The sequence below is a fragment of the Oryctolagus cuniculus genome, chromosome 17 (assembly GCF_964237555.1).
Source record: "Oryctolagus cuniculus chromosome 17, mOryCun1.1, whole genome shotgun sequence".
Classification (NCBI taxonomy): Eukaryota; Metazoa; Chordata; class Mammalia; order Lagomorpha; family Leporidae; genus Oryctolagus; species Oryctolagus cuniculus.
This window is the reverse complement of record NC_091448.1, coordinates 53,920,345-53,938,176: the sequence shown is the minus strand read 5'-3', so window position 1 is coordinate 53,938,176 and position 17,832 is coordinate 53,920,345. Positions and strand designations below refer to the sequence as shown.

The following is a 17,832-nucleotide window of genomic DNA, read 5'->3' as shown; positions in this document are numbered from 1 at the left end:
TGGGCCCTGCACCCGCATAGGAGACCAGGATAAGTACCTGGCTCCTGCCTTCGGATCAGCGCGGTGCGCCGGCCACAACGCACTGGCCGCGGTGGCCATTGGAGGGTAAACCAATGGCAAAAGGAAGACCTTTCTCTTTGTCTCCCTCTCTCTCACTATCCACTCTGCCTGTCAAAAAAGAAAAAAAAAAAAAAACCAGACTGGGAGAGAGGAGTGATGGGCAAGAAGACACCTGGCAGGGAGCTACCAGCGCTGCCCAGGAGACGTGGGGATGGCGAGAAGTGACGGAGCCACAGACTTTGCAATGAGGGCCTTCGGGGCTGTGGATGTGGATGCGAGAGGAGAAGTGGAGGTGATGACGACTCCAAGATTTATGAGCTGAAGTTCTGTTAGCGTTAGGTATAAGGTCAGCCAAGAGCCCCTGGTGGCCACTGCGTGAAGAACACAAGCCCAGGGTGGGGCGGGGGGTACTCAACAGGAAGAAAACAGAGCCAAGGAAGGAAGGGATGAGGTGGGGGGTACCTGACGGCCCCATTCTGACAGCTGCACCTGCAGGCCCATGTGGCTTCCCGCTGAGGGTAACCCCTGGGGAAATCTGTGTATGGATTAGATAAAAGATGACAGTAAGAAAAGTGTTGTCTTGAAGGAAAACATTTTTAGAGATGTGTACTGAAATATTTAGAGGCGGAATGCCCTGGTGTGTTCCTCTCTCACACAGCGAAAAGGGTTCTGATACAAGAGCCCTGCACTCGGCCTCAAATCCATCTCCAAACTGAACCACTAAGTTTCCCGACTGGAGAGAAAGATACAATGCCACATGCAGCATTCAGAGAGAGGGGAGAAGCTACTGTTTGATTCCTCCTCGCTCGGAACAAGCCCCAGAAATGGAGGAGGAACTCCCAAGAGAGGCAGGAGTAGAAGCAGCAGAGAGGGGGACCGCGGGAGGCTGTCCCAGGTTAGCCGCCTGGAGAGGCGGCCGTAGGGAGAGAATGACCAGGTCACAAGCAGAGCCAGAGCCCCGGGCAGCTGCTGAGACGTAGCTGTTACCTGAAATGAGGCTCTTGCCGTCTCTCATGAACTCGATGCCATGGCAGGTCATGTTGGGCACGGTGATCCGCAGCAGCTCCCTGTTGGACAGCGTGTGCCACACCCGGATGTCTTTCTTAGCACAGGTGGCAAAGAGCTCAGAGGTGCCGCTGCGGAGGAGCCGTGGGGAGGACAAGAGATGTCGCTGTGAGACAGGCGCCGTGTTGCTTGGATGACACCAAGGACAGAGGACAGAGGATGAGATGCCTTCTAGCGAGTGATTCTCCCATAGCCTTGGCGACCTTAGACGTTTCTTGTGTGGAAAGGTTGTTTAACGCTCTCAAATCACCTATGGAAAGTCTTTTTTTTTTTTTTATTAAAGATTTATTTATTTATTTGAGAGATGAAGTTACAGAAAGAGAGAGAGAGGTCTTCCATTCGCTGGTTCACTCCCCAAGTGGCCGCAACAGCCAGGGCTGGGCTGATCTGAAGCCAGGAGCCAGGAGCTTTTTCCAGGTCTCCAAAGTGGGTGCAGGGGCCCAAGGATTTCGGTTGTCCTCTGCTGCTTTCCCAGGCACATTAGCAGGGAGTTGGATCAGACGTGGAGCAGCCGGGATTTGAACCGACACCCATATGGGATGTTGGTGCTGCAGGAGAAAGCTTAACCTACTACACCAGAGTGCCAGCCCCTGCACGGAGTCTTTTGTGGTGTTTTCCCTTTAGGAAGGGTTGGGACACAGCTGCTAACAAAGAAAAATTCAATGCAAAAGTTTCTCAGGGGCTGACCTGTCACGCAGCAGGCTAAGCCTCAGCTTAGGATTCTAGCATCCCAATTTGGAGCTCAAGTTCTAGTCTCTGCTGTATTCTTTAGGATCCAGCTCCCTGCAACTGGAAAAGCAGCAGAAGGTGGCCCGAGTACTTGGGTCCCTGCCACTTATGTGGGAGACCTGGATGAAGTTCCTGGCTCCTGGCTTTGGCCTGGCCCAGCCCTAGCCATTGCAGCCATTTGGGGAGTGAACCAGTGGATAGAAGATCTCTTTCTCTCTGTCTCTCCCTCTTTGTGTCACTCCGCCTTTCAAATAAATAAAATATACTGTTTAGGCCGGCGCCGCGGCTCACTAGGCTAATCCTCCGCCTTGCGGCGCCGGCACACCGGGTTCTAGTCCTGGTCGAAGCGCCGGATTCTGTCCCGGTTGCCCCTCTTCCAGGCCAGCTCTCTGCTGTGGCCAGGGAGTGCAGTGGAGGATGGCCCAAGTGCTTGGGCCCTGCACCCCATGGGAGACCAGGAGAAGTACCTGGCTCCTGCCATCGGATCAGTGTGGTGCGCCGGCTGCAGCGCGCTGGCTGCGGCAGCCATTGGAGGGTGAACCAACGTCAAAGGAAGACCTTTCTCTCTGTCTCTCTCTCTCACTGTCCACTCTGCCTGTCAAAAAAAAAAAAAAATATATATATATATATATTGTTTAAAGTCTCTCAAAGTCTTCATAGACTGGTAGATAATAAATAATATTTATTTTTAAGAAAATCACTTTATTGAAGTATGATTGACACAGAAAAGCTGTGCATATTTAACGGTTATACCTTGATGAGCTTGCAGCTCAGTATACACCTGTTAAGTGACATCTCCTAAGATAAATACATCTATAGAATACTCACATTAAGAGAGAACAAACGAACTCTTTCCAACAGTCAATCTTATTAAAACTTCAGACAATGGCAATAGTGATAGAATTCACGATTTCAGAGACCCCCCCAAACACTTTTTTGCTTAGCTATGAGAAAGTAGGAGATTTTAGGGGCTGGCATTGTGGTGCAATGGGTTAAGTCACCGCCTGCGGTGCCAGCATCCCATAGGGGTGCCAGTTCTACTCCTGGCTGCTCCATTCCCTATACAGCTCCTGCTAACACGTCTAGGAGGGCAGGAGAAGCTGGTCCAAGTACTTGAGACCCTGCCACCCATGTGGAGTGGGTGGAGTTCCAGGCTCCTGACTTTGGCTGTTGTGGCCATTTGGGGAGTGAACCAGTGCATGGAAGAGCTCCCTCTCTGTGTTACTCTGCCTTTCAAACAAACAAATAAATAAATCTTAAGAAAAAAGAAAATAGATTAAAATATTTATTTATTATTTATTTGAAAGGCAGAGTTACAGAAGGAGGGAGGGAGGGTGAGAGAAGGAGAGAGATAGAGATCTTCCATCTGCTTGTTCACTCCCCAGATGGCTACAATGGTCGGGGCTGAGCCAGGCTGAAGCCAGGAGTCTACAGCTTCTTCTGGGTCTCCCACGTGGGTGCTGGGGCCCAAGCACTTGGAACATCCTCTGCTGCTTTTCCTAGGCCATTAGCGGGGAGCTGGATCAGAAGTGGAGCAGCTGGGTCCAGAACTGGAGCCCATGTGGGATGCCAGCATCACAGGTGGAGGCTTTACACACTACCCCAACACCAGCCTCAAATATAGGAGATTTTCAACAAGGAAAATTATCCCAGAGCAATTGGACTAACAGGCTCAAAAAATAAAAAGAAAGAAAGAAAGCAAAAAAAAAGACAACTTGTAAACAGAATGTAAATTACCCATATGTCAAAAAACTACATGTTATTCTAACTTGGATATGACAAAAGGCATAATAGTGGGGTATAGTAAAGACCATCTGGTTTATAGGGATACACTTCTAGTTAGTCTCTATGGAAATGAAAGCTGACCTTTATTTCTAAGTAGTTCTCTAGCAATTCCTACATTTCATCATAAACATTTCAAAACGAGTCTCTCTAAGATGCACTAATAGCAAAAAAAAAAAAAAAAAAAATCCTTTTTATATGTAGCTTTGGGGCCGAGGCTTAGAATGATTAGGAGCAGGACGAGCAGTTATTTAGACAGATCAAGTGCCGGAGCTCCTTGTCAAACAGTGCTGGTCGGCAGAGACCACCTGCAGCCAACGTTGGAATATGAACATTTCTTTCAGACAAGAGAGGTGTTACATAAAACACTGCCCCCCGGCGAATGAGCTCTCCTTCGGGGAAAGTGAGCTCTTACAGGGGAGAAGTGACAGCTCCTGGAAATCAGGCATCGGGAAACCAGAGCCTGCAGAGCACCTTCCGAACGCCCCGTCCAGGACGGGCAGCGCCACCCCTCGGCACTCAAACGTTATCAGTCCAAAAGGAAGCAGTTTAAGTGTCAGGCTGTCCTTAGGTTATGGTCTCAGTGTCTTTAAGTTCCAGAGAGAACCAGACGGATTGGGTCCTGTTGATGCACCGGCCCCCATCCCTCCGCCCCATCTAAAATCCGATACAACAAAGATCCACAGGGGTGGGGTTTGGCACAATGGCTAAGCTGTTGCTAGGGATGCCTGCATATTCCACATCAGAAGGCCTGGGCGTGAGTCCAGCCTCCACTCTCTGTCAGGGTTCCTGCTAATGCGCACTCTGGGAGACAATGGGTGATGGCCCAAGTACTTAGGTCCCTGGCACTCACGTGAGACCTGCATTGATATCCAGGCTCCTGGCTTCAGGTTGACCCAGGCCTGGCTATTGCAGGCATTTGGGAGTGAACCAATAAATGGAAATATCTCTTTCTGTCTCTGTGCCTTTCAAGTTTTAATAATAAAAATAAACAAACACTATTTCTTTAAAACACGTGAAAACTCTTCTTAAGAAATGAAGATCCATGGACTGGCATCAGGGTACACTGGGTTAAGCTGCTACTTGTGATACTGGACTTCCGTATTGGAGGGCCAGTTCAAACCCTGGCTGCTCTGCTTCTCACCCGCCTTCCTGCTAGTGCACCTGGGAAGGTAGCAGATGATTGCCCAAGTTCTTGGAACCCTATTACCTATGTGAGAGACTGGGATAGAGTTCCTGGCTCCTGACTGGCTTGGCCCAGCCCTGGTTGTTGTGGGCATCTGGGGAGTGAACCAGTGGATAGAAGATCTGTCTGTCTCTCTCTGCCATTCTGCTTTTCAAATAAATAAATAAATAATCTAAGAACAGTAATAATAAATATCCATAGGTAGCTGGGTAGATGTGGATACAGAAATATACATATATTTTTTTCAGATGCATATTTTTATATATGTGTATATTTTCTGGTGACTCACACATCACTAGAAGCAAGGAAATTTTAGCTTCGTTTCTGCACAGACCCTTGAGTGACTGCCAAATAATGCAGGCTCACATGAAAACCCAGGGCCAGGCTAAAAAAAGCAGCAGTGGGAAGCAATGGAAATATCATCTGATGCATCCTATAAGGGAAGACAAAATTTGCAGTGCATAAGAACAATCCTCAGAGAACAGAGTTGCTACAATGCATTATGCACAATACCAAGTTTTCACCAAAATGAAAAAAAAAATTGTGAGACAGAAAAAAAAAATGTGACTCAGGAAAAAGGCAGCCTAAAAAAATAGACCCCAAACAGACTCAGGTATCAGATTAGCAAAGACTCACAGCAGCTATTTAAAATATATTGGGGGCAAGCATTTGGCATAGTGTTTAAGACCCTGCTTGGGCTACTTGCATCCCGTATCAGAGTATGTGGGTTTGAGTTTCAGCTCCACTCCCAATTCCACTTCCTGCTCATGCACACTTTGCGGGGCGCGAGGGGGGGAGGGGGGACAGCAGGTGATGCTTCAAGCAATTGAGTCACTGCAACCCATGTGGGAGACCTGGGCTGAGTTCCCAGCTGCCGGCATCAGCATGGCCCAGCCTCAGCTGTTGGAGGTATTCGGATAGTAAGCCAGCCAATGGGAGATATCTCTCTGTCACTCTGTCTCTCTCTGTATCTCTCTCACCCTTTTCAAATACATAAAATAAAATAAATCATTCAAAATATTAAAGGAAACTATGATATCAATAAATGAATAGATAGGTCATCTCAACAGAAAACTAGAAATCATGTATATATAACATTACAATTATATATATATTGTTTAAGTGAAAAGTATAGTAACAAATAATTTTACTGGATGGGCTCAACAACAGATTGGAGATGGCAAATGAATCCATTGACTCGAAGGGAGATTAAACAGAGATGATACCTTGAAAAAAAAGAAACCAGAAAAATTGGTGTATAGATCCCAAAAGATGACTGAATCCTAGGCACAGAACACATTAAAAAATATTCTTTGGGCCAGTGTTGTGGTGTGGTGGGTAAAGCCGCTGCCTACAACACCTGAAAGCAAAGGAAGATGGCTCCGGCCCCCAGGCTCCTGCACCCACAAGGAGACCCAAGGAAGCTCCTGGCTCCTGGCTTCAGCCTGGCCCAGCCCCTGCTGTTGCAGCTTTCTGGGAAGTGAACCAGCAGATGGAAGACCTCTCCTTCTCTCTATAACTCTGATTTTCACATAAATAAATAAATCTTTACAAAAATAGTAAGGATCAGAAGATCTTTATGATACTAACAACATTAAAATCTTCTATAGAGAAAAAAATGATAGCATTTACATATAATTCAAAAGCAGATAACACTAATCCAAGGGGCTAGAAATCAAACATAGTAATTTTCTTCAAATTCATGGGAAAGTAGAACTCAGAGAATTTTATTTCTGTGTAAAATTTTTTTAAGTTGTGCATATTTTTTCATAATACATATTTTCCTTGAAATTTCTGAAGATTTTTCAGTTAGCTGTGGTAAGTGATTGAGGTACTTAATGCTATATGCACTTTCTGTAGGTATGTTCTACATCTGTACAAACTTTATCAACATTCTTTTTATACTTCACCACTTATTCAAGTGGGTATTCAAGAGGGTAAAATCAAGATATTTTCAGATAAGAAAGCATCAAATTTTATATACAAAGACTGTCTTTGCAGGAAGCAAGCAAACAACGGCTAAGCCCACTAACAGGACTGATGTATGAACAAAAAAGAGAGTAGGGACATGCATTTCTGCCAGCAGTTAAGATGCCAGTTCAGACACCCCTGTCCCCTGTGAGAGTGCACGGGTTCAACACCCAGCTCTGGCTCCTCACTCCAGCTTCCTGCCGACGCAGGCCCTTGGAGGCAACAGAGATGGCTTAAGTAGCTGGGTCCTGCCGCCCACAGGGGAGACCTGGATTGAGTTCCTGGCTCCCAGCTTTGGACTTTGGCCCGGCCCGGCTGATGCAGGCATTTGGGAAGTGAACCAGTGCATGGAAGCGCTCTCTCTGTCTCTGTCTTTCCAATGGTTTTCTTAAAGCAGAGGGAAAAAAGACTGAGACTTACCTAAAACTAAACAAGAATAAACAGTTGGAAAAAGGCAGTTTCTTTTGTTACAATGCACGTTCCTGCAATGTGTATTAGTTCATGGGCAACTGGTAAACAGGCACGTTATGGGGGAATATTGCACAAGTGTCGGGGGTTCATGGTGGTGCATGATTTTCTTCTCGGTGTAGTAATGCTTTGGGGTGTACAGTAACAGCAGCAGAAAACAAGCACAGTCAGCATGAGAAGAATGCGGACGCTCACGCACTCCTCTCTCAGCGCCATTCACCTCCACACCGCAGCAGCCTCCAGCCTTCCAAGTCTGCTTTCAGAAAACTACCTGCATTCTAAACGTAAAAACAAAAAATAAAGATGTGTCTATGTATTTACTTTTTTTGAAAGGTAGAGTGACAGGAAGAGAGAAGGAGAGACACCGAGAGGGAGAGACCTTCCATCAGTTGGCTCACTCCCTAAAATGATTGCAATGGCCGGGGTTGGGCCAGGCCAAAGCCAGAAGCCAGGGGCCCAGGAGCTCCATCAGAGTCTCCCATGTGGGTGGGTGGCAGGGGCTCAAGTACTTAAGCCGTCGTCTGTTGCTTTCCTAGGAGCATTAGCAGGGAAGCTGAACGGAAGTGGAGCAACCGGAACTCAAACTGCGTGCAAAGGCATCCTGAGCAGTGGCTTAACCCACTGCATCACAACACCAATCTCTACCTGAATTCTTTTCTAAAGGTAAAGTCTTAGATTTACTGTGGGAGGTGTTTTTTTTTTTTTTTTTAAGGGATTTAACAATCCCCTTTTAACTGTTTTTAACATCTTATAAAATTCTTCTTGGTTTTGTCAGGGCTCTGGTCACATAGTTGCATAGGTTTTACATGGTCTGACCTCATTCAGAGGTAAATTTTGCCATCAGGGAAAGTCTGGCAATGTTTGGCGACAATCTAGGGAAGGAGTTGCTATGGGCTTGTGGCTAAACACCCTGTAATGAACAGAACTGCCCCTCCAGCTCTGACTCAGAACGTCAGCAGTGCTAAGGTGAAGAAATCCTAGCCTAACCCTGTTTTCCCTGTGGCTCTGTTCTTTTTACTAGATGATTTACAGAATTTGGGGTGTTTTTTTTTAAAGAAAAATATTTATCTATTTATTTGAAAGGCAGAGTGACATAGAGGAAGAGACACACAGAGAGAAAGACAGAGAGAAAGAGATCTTCCATCTGCTGGTGCACTCCCCCAAATGGCCACAATGGTTGAGTCTGGGCCAGGAGCTGGGAACTTCATCTGTGTCTCCAATGGGGGTGCCCGGGGTCTGAATACTTGGTCCATCTGCTGCTGCTTCCCCAGGCACATTAGCAGGAAGCTTGTTCAGAAGAGGAGCAGCCAGGACTCTAAATGGCACTCCAATATGGGATGCTGGCATTACAAGTAGCAGCCTAACCTGCCATGTCCCAACACTGACCCCTTAATTTTAGGTTTTGCAATGAATTCACTCATCGCATTACAGACATGTACTTACATTAGGTAAATACTACTTCAAAAAGGATGAAGAAGTGGTAATATTAATAGCAGACAAAAATAACGCCAAAAAGATTAATTTTGCGAGAAGGCATAATAAATAAGGAAAATAAAATGATTATGAATACTTACATATGTGAACCTTAACATACTTCCCTTTTTATATATAAAGATTTCATTTTTTTTGAAAGGCAGAGTTACAGAGAGAAAGAGGGAGGGACAGAGAGATCTTCCATCCACTGGCTCACTCCCCAGATGGCTGTAACAGCAGTAGCTTTTTTTTTTTTTTTTTTTTTTGACAGGCAGAGTTAGACAGTGAGAAAGAGAGACAGAGAGAAAGGTCTTCCCCCCATTGGTCCACCCCCCAAATGGCCGCTATGGCTGGTGTGCTGTGCCAATCTGAAGCCAGGAGCCAGGTGCTTCTCCTGGTCTCCCATGGGGTGCAGGGCCCAAGCACTTGGGCCATCCTCCACTGCATTCCCGGGCCACAGCAGAGAGCTGGACTAGAAGAGGAGCAACCAGGACAGAATCCGGTGCCCCAAATGGGACTAGAACCCGGGGTACCGGCGCTGCAGGCAGAGGATTAGCCTAGTGAGCCGTGGCGCTGGCCCGCAGCAGTGGCTTTACCAGCTGTACCACAGCACTGGCCTCCAGACTTTCCTTCTGAAATAAAGGAACGGCTGTTGGAACAGCAAGAAGAATTAAACAAATCTACATTAGTACACTATTCTCAGAAATTATAGATTAGGAGCCAGCATTGTGGTGCACGGGGTAAACCTGCCACCTATGACGCCGACATCCCGTACGGGCTCTGGTTTGTGTCCTGGCTGCTCTCCTTCCAGCCCAGCTCCCTGCTAATGGTCTGGGAAAGGCAGCAGGGCCCCTGCTTTCCTGGCCTGGCCCAGCCCCAGCCATTGTGGCCTTCTGGGAAGTGAACCAGCGGTTCACTTCTCTCTGTCTCTCCCTCTCTGTGTGACTCCAACTTTCAAACAAATAAATCTCAAAAACAATTAATCTTCTACATAAAAATATGCAAACAAATTTGAAAACCTGGATGGAATGGATGCATTCCTAGGAAAATAAAAATTGTTCAATTTGAGTCATAAAAGCCAAAATGTGGAAACAACCCAAATACTGGGAATAGATAAAAAATAGGGTATATCCATCCAATGGAGCTTGTTCAGCAACAACAAGGGATGAAGTACTGACACCTGCTGCAACACACATTACTCTCAGAAAGATGCTAAGTGAAAGAAGCCAGGCATACAACGTCATGTACTGTACGATCCCATTTAGAGAAATTGTCCGGAATGGGAAAATCCACATGTGAGGAGTGAATCAATGAATGGGTGACCTCCCTCTTTCCCTGTCTGTCTCTCTGTCTCTCCCTCTGTCTCTCAAATAAATAAATAGGTAAGTATTTTTTTTTAAATAAGCTGATGATGGTTATTTGTTTTGTTTCTTTTAGGTGGGATTTACTAAGAAATACTACATCCATGAGCTCCAGAAGTCTTTGTGCCCACCACCACAATCGGCAAAATCTAGACGACCCCAAATGGAATCAAGGACTGGAAAGATGTTTTTTTAAAAAGGGACTATTGTGGCCAGCGCCATGGCTTAGTGGGTAAAGCTGGCACCTGCAGTGCAAGCACTCCCCATATGGGTGCTAGTTCGAGACCTGGCTGCGCCACTTCCTGCTAATGCGCCCCAGGGAAAGCAGCAAAAAAAAGGCCCAAGTGCTTAAGCCCCTGCAGCCATGTGGGAGACCTGGAGGAAGCTCCTAGCACCTGGTTGGCTCAGCTCTGGCCACTGCAGCCATTTGGGGAGTCAACCAGCTGATGGAAGAGCGCTCTCTCTGTAACTCTATCTTTCAAATAAATACATACATATTTTTAAAAAATAATAAAAAATAAAAAGGGACTATTTAGCTTTTCCGATGCCATTAGAAACACAGAAAAATCCTGCAAGGTATGTACCTTCCCGTGCTGGGTTTATTAGAAGAGTCACCTTAGAAAGTCTGTTACGATAATTCACGACGTTGGGAACATTTAAGAAGAGAGAAATCATGAACTTCAATTCCCAGGCACCCTGCCTCCAATCTCTACCTTGTGATTTTCTTCTTCTACTTACAATGGGAAGACAATGTCCTGGACAGCTTCAAAGTGACACGTTGTGATCAGAGTCTCTTTGAAATCTGTGAAGCTGACACGGTAAATGTGTGATTGTTCTGTTCCAACAAAAAACTGGTGTCCTTCGCCTCGAAGTGTGATAGAGGTGACGCCACCTTGTAGCTGAATTTTCCTTTAAGGAGAAGGAAGAAAAAAAAAAAAAAAAGGTAAGGTGGATTCACTCAACCGACAAGTACAAGAACCATCTGGCACATCACAGAGGAGGTGGATCAGGCGTGTGATGTGTGCCCTCGAGGGAGGCACACAGGTGGAGAGGCGCGAGTCACTCCCTGTGCTTCCTGCCCACGGTCAGCAAAGGGAGAGCTCGGTGTGGGTTCCAACAGCCAGGGAAGGTTCATCAGTGAGACACAGTCTGAAATGGGTTATTGTTCAGAGAGGGGCTGGTCTGAGCAGGCATGAGGATACAAATGCCCATAGCATCTAAACCCTTTATTAACTCCATTTCTGGGAGATAATGCTAAAATCTGAAAGAGAGAAAAATCTTTATGTCAAAGGATGCTATTATAACCTTGTTTAAAAGCGTGAAAAGGGGGCCGGCGTGTGGCATAGCAGGTAAAGCTTCAGCTTGCAGTACCAGCAGACTGTATAGGTGCTGGTTCACACCTTGGCTGTTCCACTTCCCATCCAGCTCTCTGCTGTGGCCTGGGAAAGCAGCAGAAGATGGCCCAAGTGCTTGGGCCCCTACACCCACATGGGAGACGCGGAAGAAGCTCCTGGCTCCTGGGTTCCGCACGGCCCAGTGATGCCCATTGTGGCCATCTGGGGAGTGAACCAGTGGAAGGACAATCTCTCTCTGTCCCTCCCTCTCAATCTGTAACTGCCTTTCAAATAAATAAATAAATCTTTAAAAAATAAAATTAAACGAAATAGGGGCCAGCGCTGTGGCTCGCTTGGTTAATCCTCTGCCTGTGGCACCAGCATCCCATATGGACACCAGGTTCTAGTCCTGGCTGCTCCTCTTCCAGTCCAGCTCTCTGCTGTGGCCCTGGAAGGCAGTGGAGGATGGCCCAAGTGCTTGGGTGCCTGCACCTGTGTCGGAGACCAGGAGGAAGCAGCTGGCTCCGGGCTTCAGATTGGCATAGCTCCGGTCGTGGCGGCCATTTGGGGAGTGAACCAACGAAAGGAAGACCTTTCTCTCTGTCTCTCTCTCTTACTGTCTAACTCTATCTTTCAAATAAATCGTAAAAAAAATTAGACAAAATAAAAAGAGTGAAAAGTTGGAAGCATTGAATGGAATGGATAATGGTGGGTTCAACGTCTTAGAACACTTGCCTTGACGCTAAAATGGTATTGTTCATGTATAGCTTACCACAATAATAAAAAACGATGCAGCCGGTGCCGCGGCTCACTAGGCTAATCCTCCTGCGGCACTGGCACACTGGGTTCTAGTCCAGGTCAGGGAGCCAGATTCTGTCCCGGTTGCCCCTCTTCCAGGTCAGCTCTCTGCTGTGGCCAGGGAGTGCAGTGGATGATGGCCCAAGTGCTTGGGCCCTGCACCCCATGGGAGACCAGGAGAAGCACCTGGCTCCTGCCTTCAGATCAGCGCGGTGCGCCGGCCGCGGCAGCCATTGGAGGGTGAACCAACAGCAAAAGGAAGACCTTTCTCTCTGTCTCTCTCTCTCACTGTCCACTCTGCCTGTCAAAAAACAAAAAAACAAAACAAAACAACTATGCAATAATGTTGAGAATGTTTATAATGCTGCACTAAATAAAAATCAGAACACAGAATGCTGTAGGTACAGGGAGCAAGCATTTGGCCCAGCGGTTGGGAGGCCAGAAGCTGGGACTCAATCTGGGTCTCCCACGTGGGTGGCAGGGACCCAAAGACTGGCGCTATCATCTGCTGCCTCTTAGGGTGCACATCAGAAGGAAGCTGGATCAGAAGTGGAGTAGCCAGGACTGGAATCAGGTACTCTGACAGAGGATGGAGCAGCAACTTAACAGCCACGACGAACACCCACCCCTTAAAACTTTTTTTTTTTTTTTTGACATGCAGAGTGGACAGTGTGAGAGAGAGACAGAGAGAAAGGTCTTCCTTTGACGTTGGTTCACCCTCCAATGGCCGCCGTGGCCGGTGCACCTCGCTGATCCGATGGCAGGAGCCAGGTACTTCTCCTGGTCTCCCATGGGGTGCAGGGCCCAAGCACTTGGGCCATCCTCCACTGCACTCCCGGGCCACAGCAGAGAGCTGGCCTGGAAGAGGGGCAACCGGGACAGAATCCGGCGCCCCGACTGGGACTAGAACCCAGTGTGCTGGTGCCGCAAGGCGGAGGATTAGCCTAGTGAGCCACGGCACCGGCCATAAAATTTGTTTTTGACTACACCGCCAGCTCAGTGCTTTGCACCCGTTGCATAATAAATCCATTGAGCAAATCAGTTCTGAAAGTTTAAAGTTGGAAGGTAACTGCTGGGTAAGTTTATGACATCATATTTTGTTCATCATCTCTCAGTATGTTAGCCAAACAAAAGCAGGTTTATGAACAGGGCGGTGTCTGTCGGGGGAATCCTGGATACTTTGGTTTGATTCAACATAGGCATTGCCCTTTACGTTGGCAAAAACATCCCACCATCTACCGTGAGTCCAGCTGCTCATCTGAACCCCAAGATGAAATTCTTTTAGCAAATACCACACTGCCAAAGTCATCTGCTTGTTGACTCTAAGCAGACCTCCCTCCTGAGGGTCTGCACCCACCTGGACTCTGGGGCTCACCCAGCACTTACTTGATGGGCTTGTAGCTTGGGCTTTTGCAGAACATCAGCAATCCGGCTCCAGAGCCCACCAACAAACCCCCCATCTTCAGGCACCTGATGGCCGACACCCCCTAGGGAGAAAGGCAGTGTTGGGAGAAAGGCCAAATGGTCTCATCATTAAGAATCAAGGCAAGACCCGACACAACGTGCACGGCCAAGGTCATGTTCCCCGGGTGAAGGTCCACAAAGGTGTTACCCATGATGTACCTGCAGCCTGGCCAAGAGGATTCAAAGCCAACGAGGGATAGGCGCTTGGCCTACCCGTTGTGATGCCACTTGGGATACCTGTACCCCATGTTGGAGTGCCCAGCTTCAAATCCTGCCTCTGCTTCTAATTCCTGCTTCCTGCTAATGCAGAGGTAGCAGGTGACGGCTCAGACACTTGCGTCCTTGCTACCCACGTGGGAGACCCTGGTTCCAGCTTCAGCCTGGCCACGCCCTGGCTACTGTGGGGCATTTGGGGAGTCAACCAGTGAGTGGAAGATTTTTCTTTTTCAACCCCTGCTTTTCAAGTAGTAGTAGTAATAGTAGTAGTAGTAATAGCCAACTGTAAACTATGTGGCAGGAAGGAGCTTCTTGATCCTGCTCACCATCCTTCTTTCCTAAAACCACCTGCGTATCTTGAATCTATTAAAAGGAACCCTTTAATATCCACTCGACTGCAGGGAGAACAGAAGGCATAAGTGCAGGTCTAGCAGTGTTAGGCCCCCAGTGCCACTGTTTTAAACAGAGCTTAGTTCTTACAAATGCAAAGGACCATATTTCACATCCAAAGATAGCATAAAAGAACGTGTACTGCTTGGTAACTATATGAGGGGTCTTCAAAAAGTTCTTGGAAAATGGGTATTATGAAAACCCTATGCATAGATCCCCCACACACACCCAAAAAAAGAGCACCTTATAAACTCACTTTTTAAAAATGTGGTTCACTCTCCAAATGTCCACCAGTCATGGCTGGGCCCACATGGAAGCCAGGAAACTAGAATTCCATCCAGGTTTCCCAAGTAGATGTCAAGGGCTCAAGTATTGGGCCACCAGCCTCTGCCTTCCCAGGCACATTAGCAGGGAGTTGGGTCAGAAGCAGAGCAGACTGGGCCCAAAGCAGCACGCCAATATGGGATTGCAGGTGTCACAGGCAGTGGATGAACCCGATGCACCACAATGCCCATCCCTAAGCTCCACTTTTCCAAAACGTTTTCAAAGCACCCTCATCTTTTCTCAGATCAAGCAAGTAGTGCTTAGTCTCACCAACAGGAGGACGCATATTTAGAATTCAAAACAGTCTTGCAAGTTCGAGGAAGTATGTGACACCATTTTCTGGTGCCCGAACTGCAGCTCTAATTTTAAAATGTGTGTGACTTCTGTGGTTTGAACATGTTCCATAAAGCTCACCAAGTGGGGAGTTTAATCCAAAAATGTAGCAGTGTTTGGAGGCGAGGCCTAACAAGAGGTGACTGGGTTGTGCGGGCTTTGCCTCATGAGTGGATTAATGTTATAACAGGAGTGGGCCTGATATAAAAGGCACATTCAGGGGCTGGCACTGTGGCATAGCAGGTAAACCCATCGCCTGTAGTGCCGGCATCCCCTATGAACACCGGTTCTAGTCCTGGCTGCTCCTCTTCCAACAGCTCCCTGCAATGGCCTGGGAAAGCAGTAGAAGATGGCCCAAGTGCTTAGGCCCCTGCACCCACGTGGGAGACCTGGAAGAAGCTCCTGGCTCCTGGCTTCGGGCTCAGCTCCAGCCGTTGTGGCCATTTAGGGAGTAGATGGAAGACCTTTCTCTCTGTCTCTCACTGTCTGTAACTCTACCTCTCAAATAAACAAATTAAAAAAAACTTTAAAAATAAATAAATAAATAAATAAACAAATAAAGGCAGCTTCAAGAGCCAGGATTCGGCGTATCAGCTTAGATGTCACCTGGGATGTCCCTGTTCCGTATCAGAGTGCATCTGTTTGAGTCCCCGCTCTGCTCCCCATTCCAGCTTCCTGCAAATGTGCACCCTGGGAGGCAGCAGGTGACGGCTCACGTGTTTAGGTTACTGCTTCCTGTGTAGGAGACCCAGGTGGAGTTCCAGGCTCCTGGCTGCAGCCTGGCCCAGTCCTAGCTGTTGTTTGCTCTTAATAGAGTTTTTTAGAACAGTTTTAGGTTTGCAGTGAAATTAACCAGAAGGCACCAAGCTTTTCCAAAATCCCTGTACCTCAACACAGGCAGAGCCTCTCCAGTTAGTAATGTCCTCTGCCAAAGCAGCAGACTTACTACAACCGATGAACCTACGATGAAGTGTGATTATCACCCAAGTCCAAGGTTTACACAGGGTTCACTCTTTGTGGTGTTGGATAGGTATCCACCATTACAGTATCACGCAGGGTACTTCCCGCTGCACTCCACCTGCTATTTCACTGTCCCCATGGCAAAGGCTGGTCTTAGCCTTTTCCAGGTTGCCATCCACTTGGAACTGCGCGGTAGGAAGCCCTTTCAGACTGGCTGCTTTCACTTGATTCTGCAATGCCTTTTCGTGACCTGATGGCTGACTTTGGCACTGAATAACATTCCATTGTCTGCAATAGAGTTTATCCCTTTACCTGCTGAGGGCCATCTTGGTTACGTCCAGTTTGTGTCAATTATGAATAGAGCTGCCACAGACCTCTGTATGCAGGTTCTCATGTGGATATGTGGGGGGTAAACCAGTGGATGAAAGATCTCTCTCTCTCCCTCTCTCTCTTTCTGTTGACCTGCCTTTCAAATAAAAACAAACATCTTTTAAAAAGAGTTCTTTGGTTGTTTCAGATGCCAGTCCCTTATTAGATGTGTTTTGCGAATATTTTCTCCTACCTGGTGGCTTTATTTTCCATTCTCTCCATAGTGTCACTTGCATAGCTGAAATTTTTTGATCTGAATGACGCCTGGTTTACCGATTCTTGCATGGACTGCGCCTTTGGTGTGGTATCTAAAAAGCCATCATCCAATCGAAGGTCATCTGGATATTCTCTTATGTTAGGAGCTTTACGGTTTACAGTTAGGGCTGTGATCCATTTCGAGTTCATTTTTTTGTGGAAGGTATAAAGAATGTGTCTGCAGTCTTCGTGGTGGTTGTTGGCATGGGGGTGTGCACTGGTTCCAGCACCATTTACTTATTTATTTTTTTAGAAAGATTTATTTATTTACTTGAGAGGCAGAGTTACAGAGAGAGGGAGAGACAGAGAGAAAAGGTCTTTCATCCACTGGTTCGCTCCCCGAATGGCAGCAATGGTCGGAGCTGGGTTGATCTGAAGCGGGAGCCAGGAGCTTTTTCTGGGTCTCCCATGTGGGTGCAGGGGCCCAAGCACTTGGGCCATCTTCCACTGCTTTCCCAGGCCATAGCAGAGAACTGGATTGGAAGAGGAGCAGCCAGGACTAGAACAGGTGCCCATATGGGATGCTGGCACCACAGGTGGAGGGTTAAAGTACTACACTAGAGCTCCCACCGGCCCCTCTAGCACTATTTATTGAAAGCCTATCTCTTCTCCACTGTTTTGCCTTTGCTCCTCTATTAAAGATCAGCTGACATTATTTATTCGGGCCGATTTCTATTATATTCCATGGAGTTATCTGTCTCTGCTTTCACCGACACCACACTGCCTTGATTTCTGTAGCTTTTTGGGAAGTCTCAAAACTGGTTAGTGTCAGGGATGGTGCTGTGGAGCAGCGGGTTACGTCCTGGCCTAAAGCGTTGGCATCCCATATGGGCACCAGTTCAAGTCCCGGCTGCTCCACTTTTGATCCAGCTCTCTGCTATGGCCTGGGAAAGCAGTGGAAGATGGCCCAAGTGCTCGGGCCCCTGCACCCACATGGGAGACTGGAAGAAGCTCCTGGCTCCTGGGTTTGGATGGGCGCAGCTCCGGTCATTGCAGCCGATTGGGGAGTGAACCAGCGGAAGTAAAATCTTCCTCTCTGTCCCCCTCTCTCTCTGTAACTCTACCTCTCAAATAAATAAATAAAATCATAAACAAGAAAAAAGGCGGGGGCCGGCGCTGTGGTGTAGGGGGTAAAGCTGCTGCCTGCAGCACGGGCATCCCAAATAGGCGCCGGTTCTAGTCCCGGCTGCTCCACTTCTGATCCAGCTCTCTGCTATGGCCTGGGAAAGCAGTAGAAGATGGCCCAAGTGCTTGGGCCCCTGCACCCACGTGGGAGACCCGGAAGAAGCTCCTG

At 47.6% G+C, this 17,832-nt stretch overlaps 1 protein-coding gene across 1 annotated transcript in view; it reads right to left on the bottom strand.

Annotated features, from left to right (window-relative positions):
• The window catches only part of CFAP52 (cilia and flagella associated protein 52), a 60,370-nt gene that overhangs the window by 9,934 nt on the left and 32,604 nt on the right, over positions 1 to 17,832 (bottom strand). The window contains exons 8-10 of the mRNA XM_002718974.5: positions 13,614 to 13,714; positions 10,834 to 11,004; positions 1,048 to 1,196 (exon numbers count right to left, since the gene is read on the bottom strand). Coding sequence (XP_002719020.3) covers positions 1,048 to 1,196; positions 10,834 to 11,004; positions 13,614 to 13,714 — 421 coding nt within the window. The remainder of the gene's footprint in view (positions 1 to 1,047; positions 1,197 to 10,833; positions 11,005 to 13,613; positions 13,715 to 17,832) is intronic.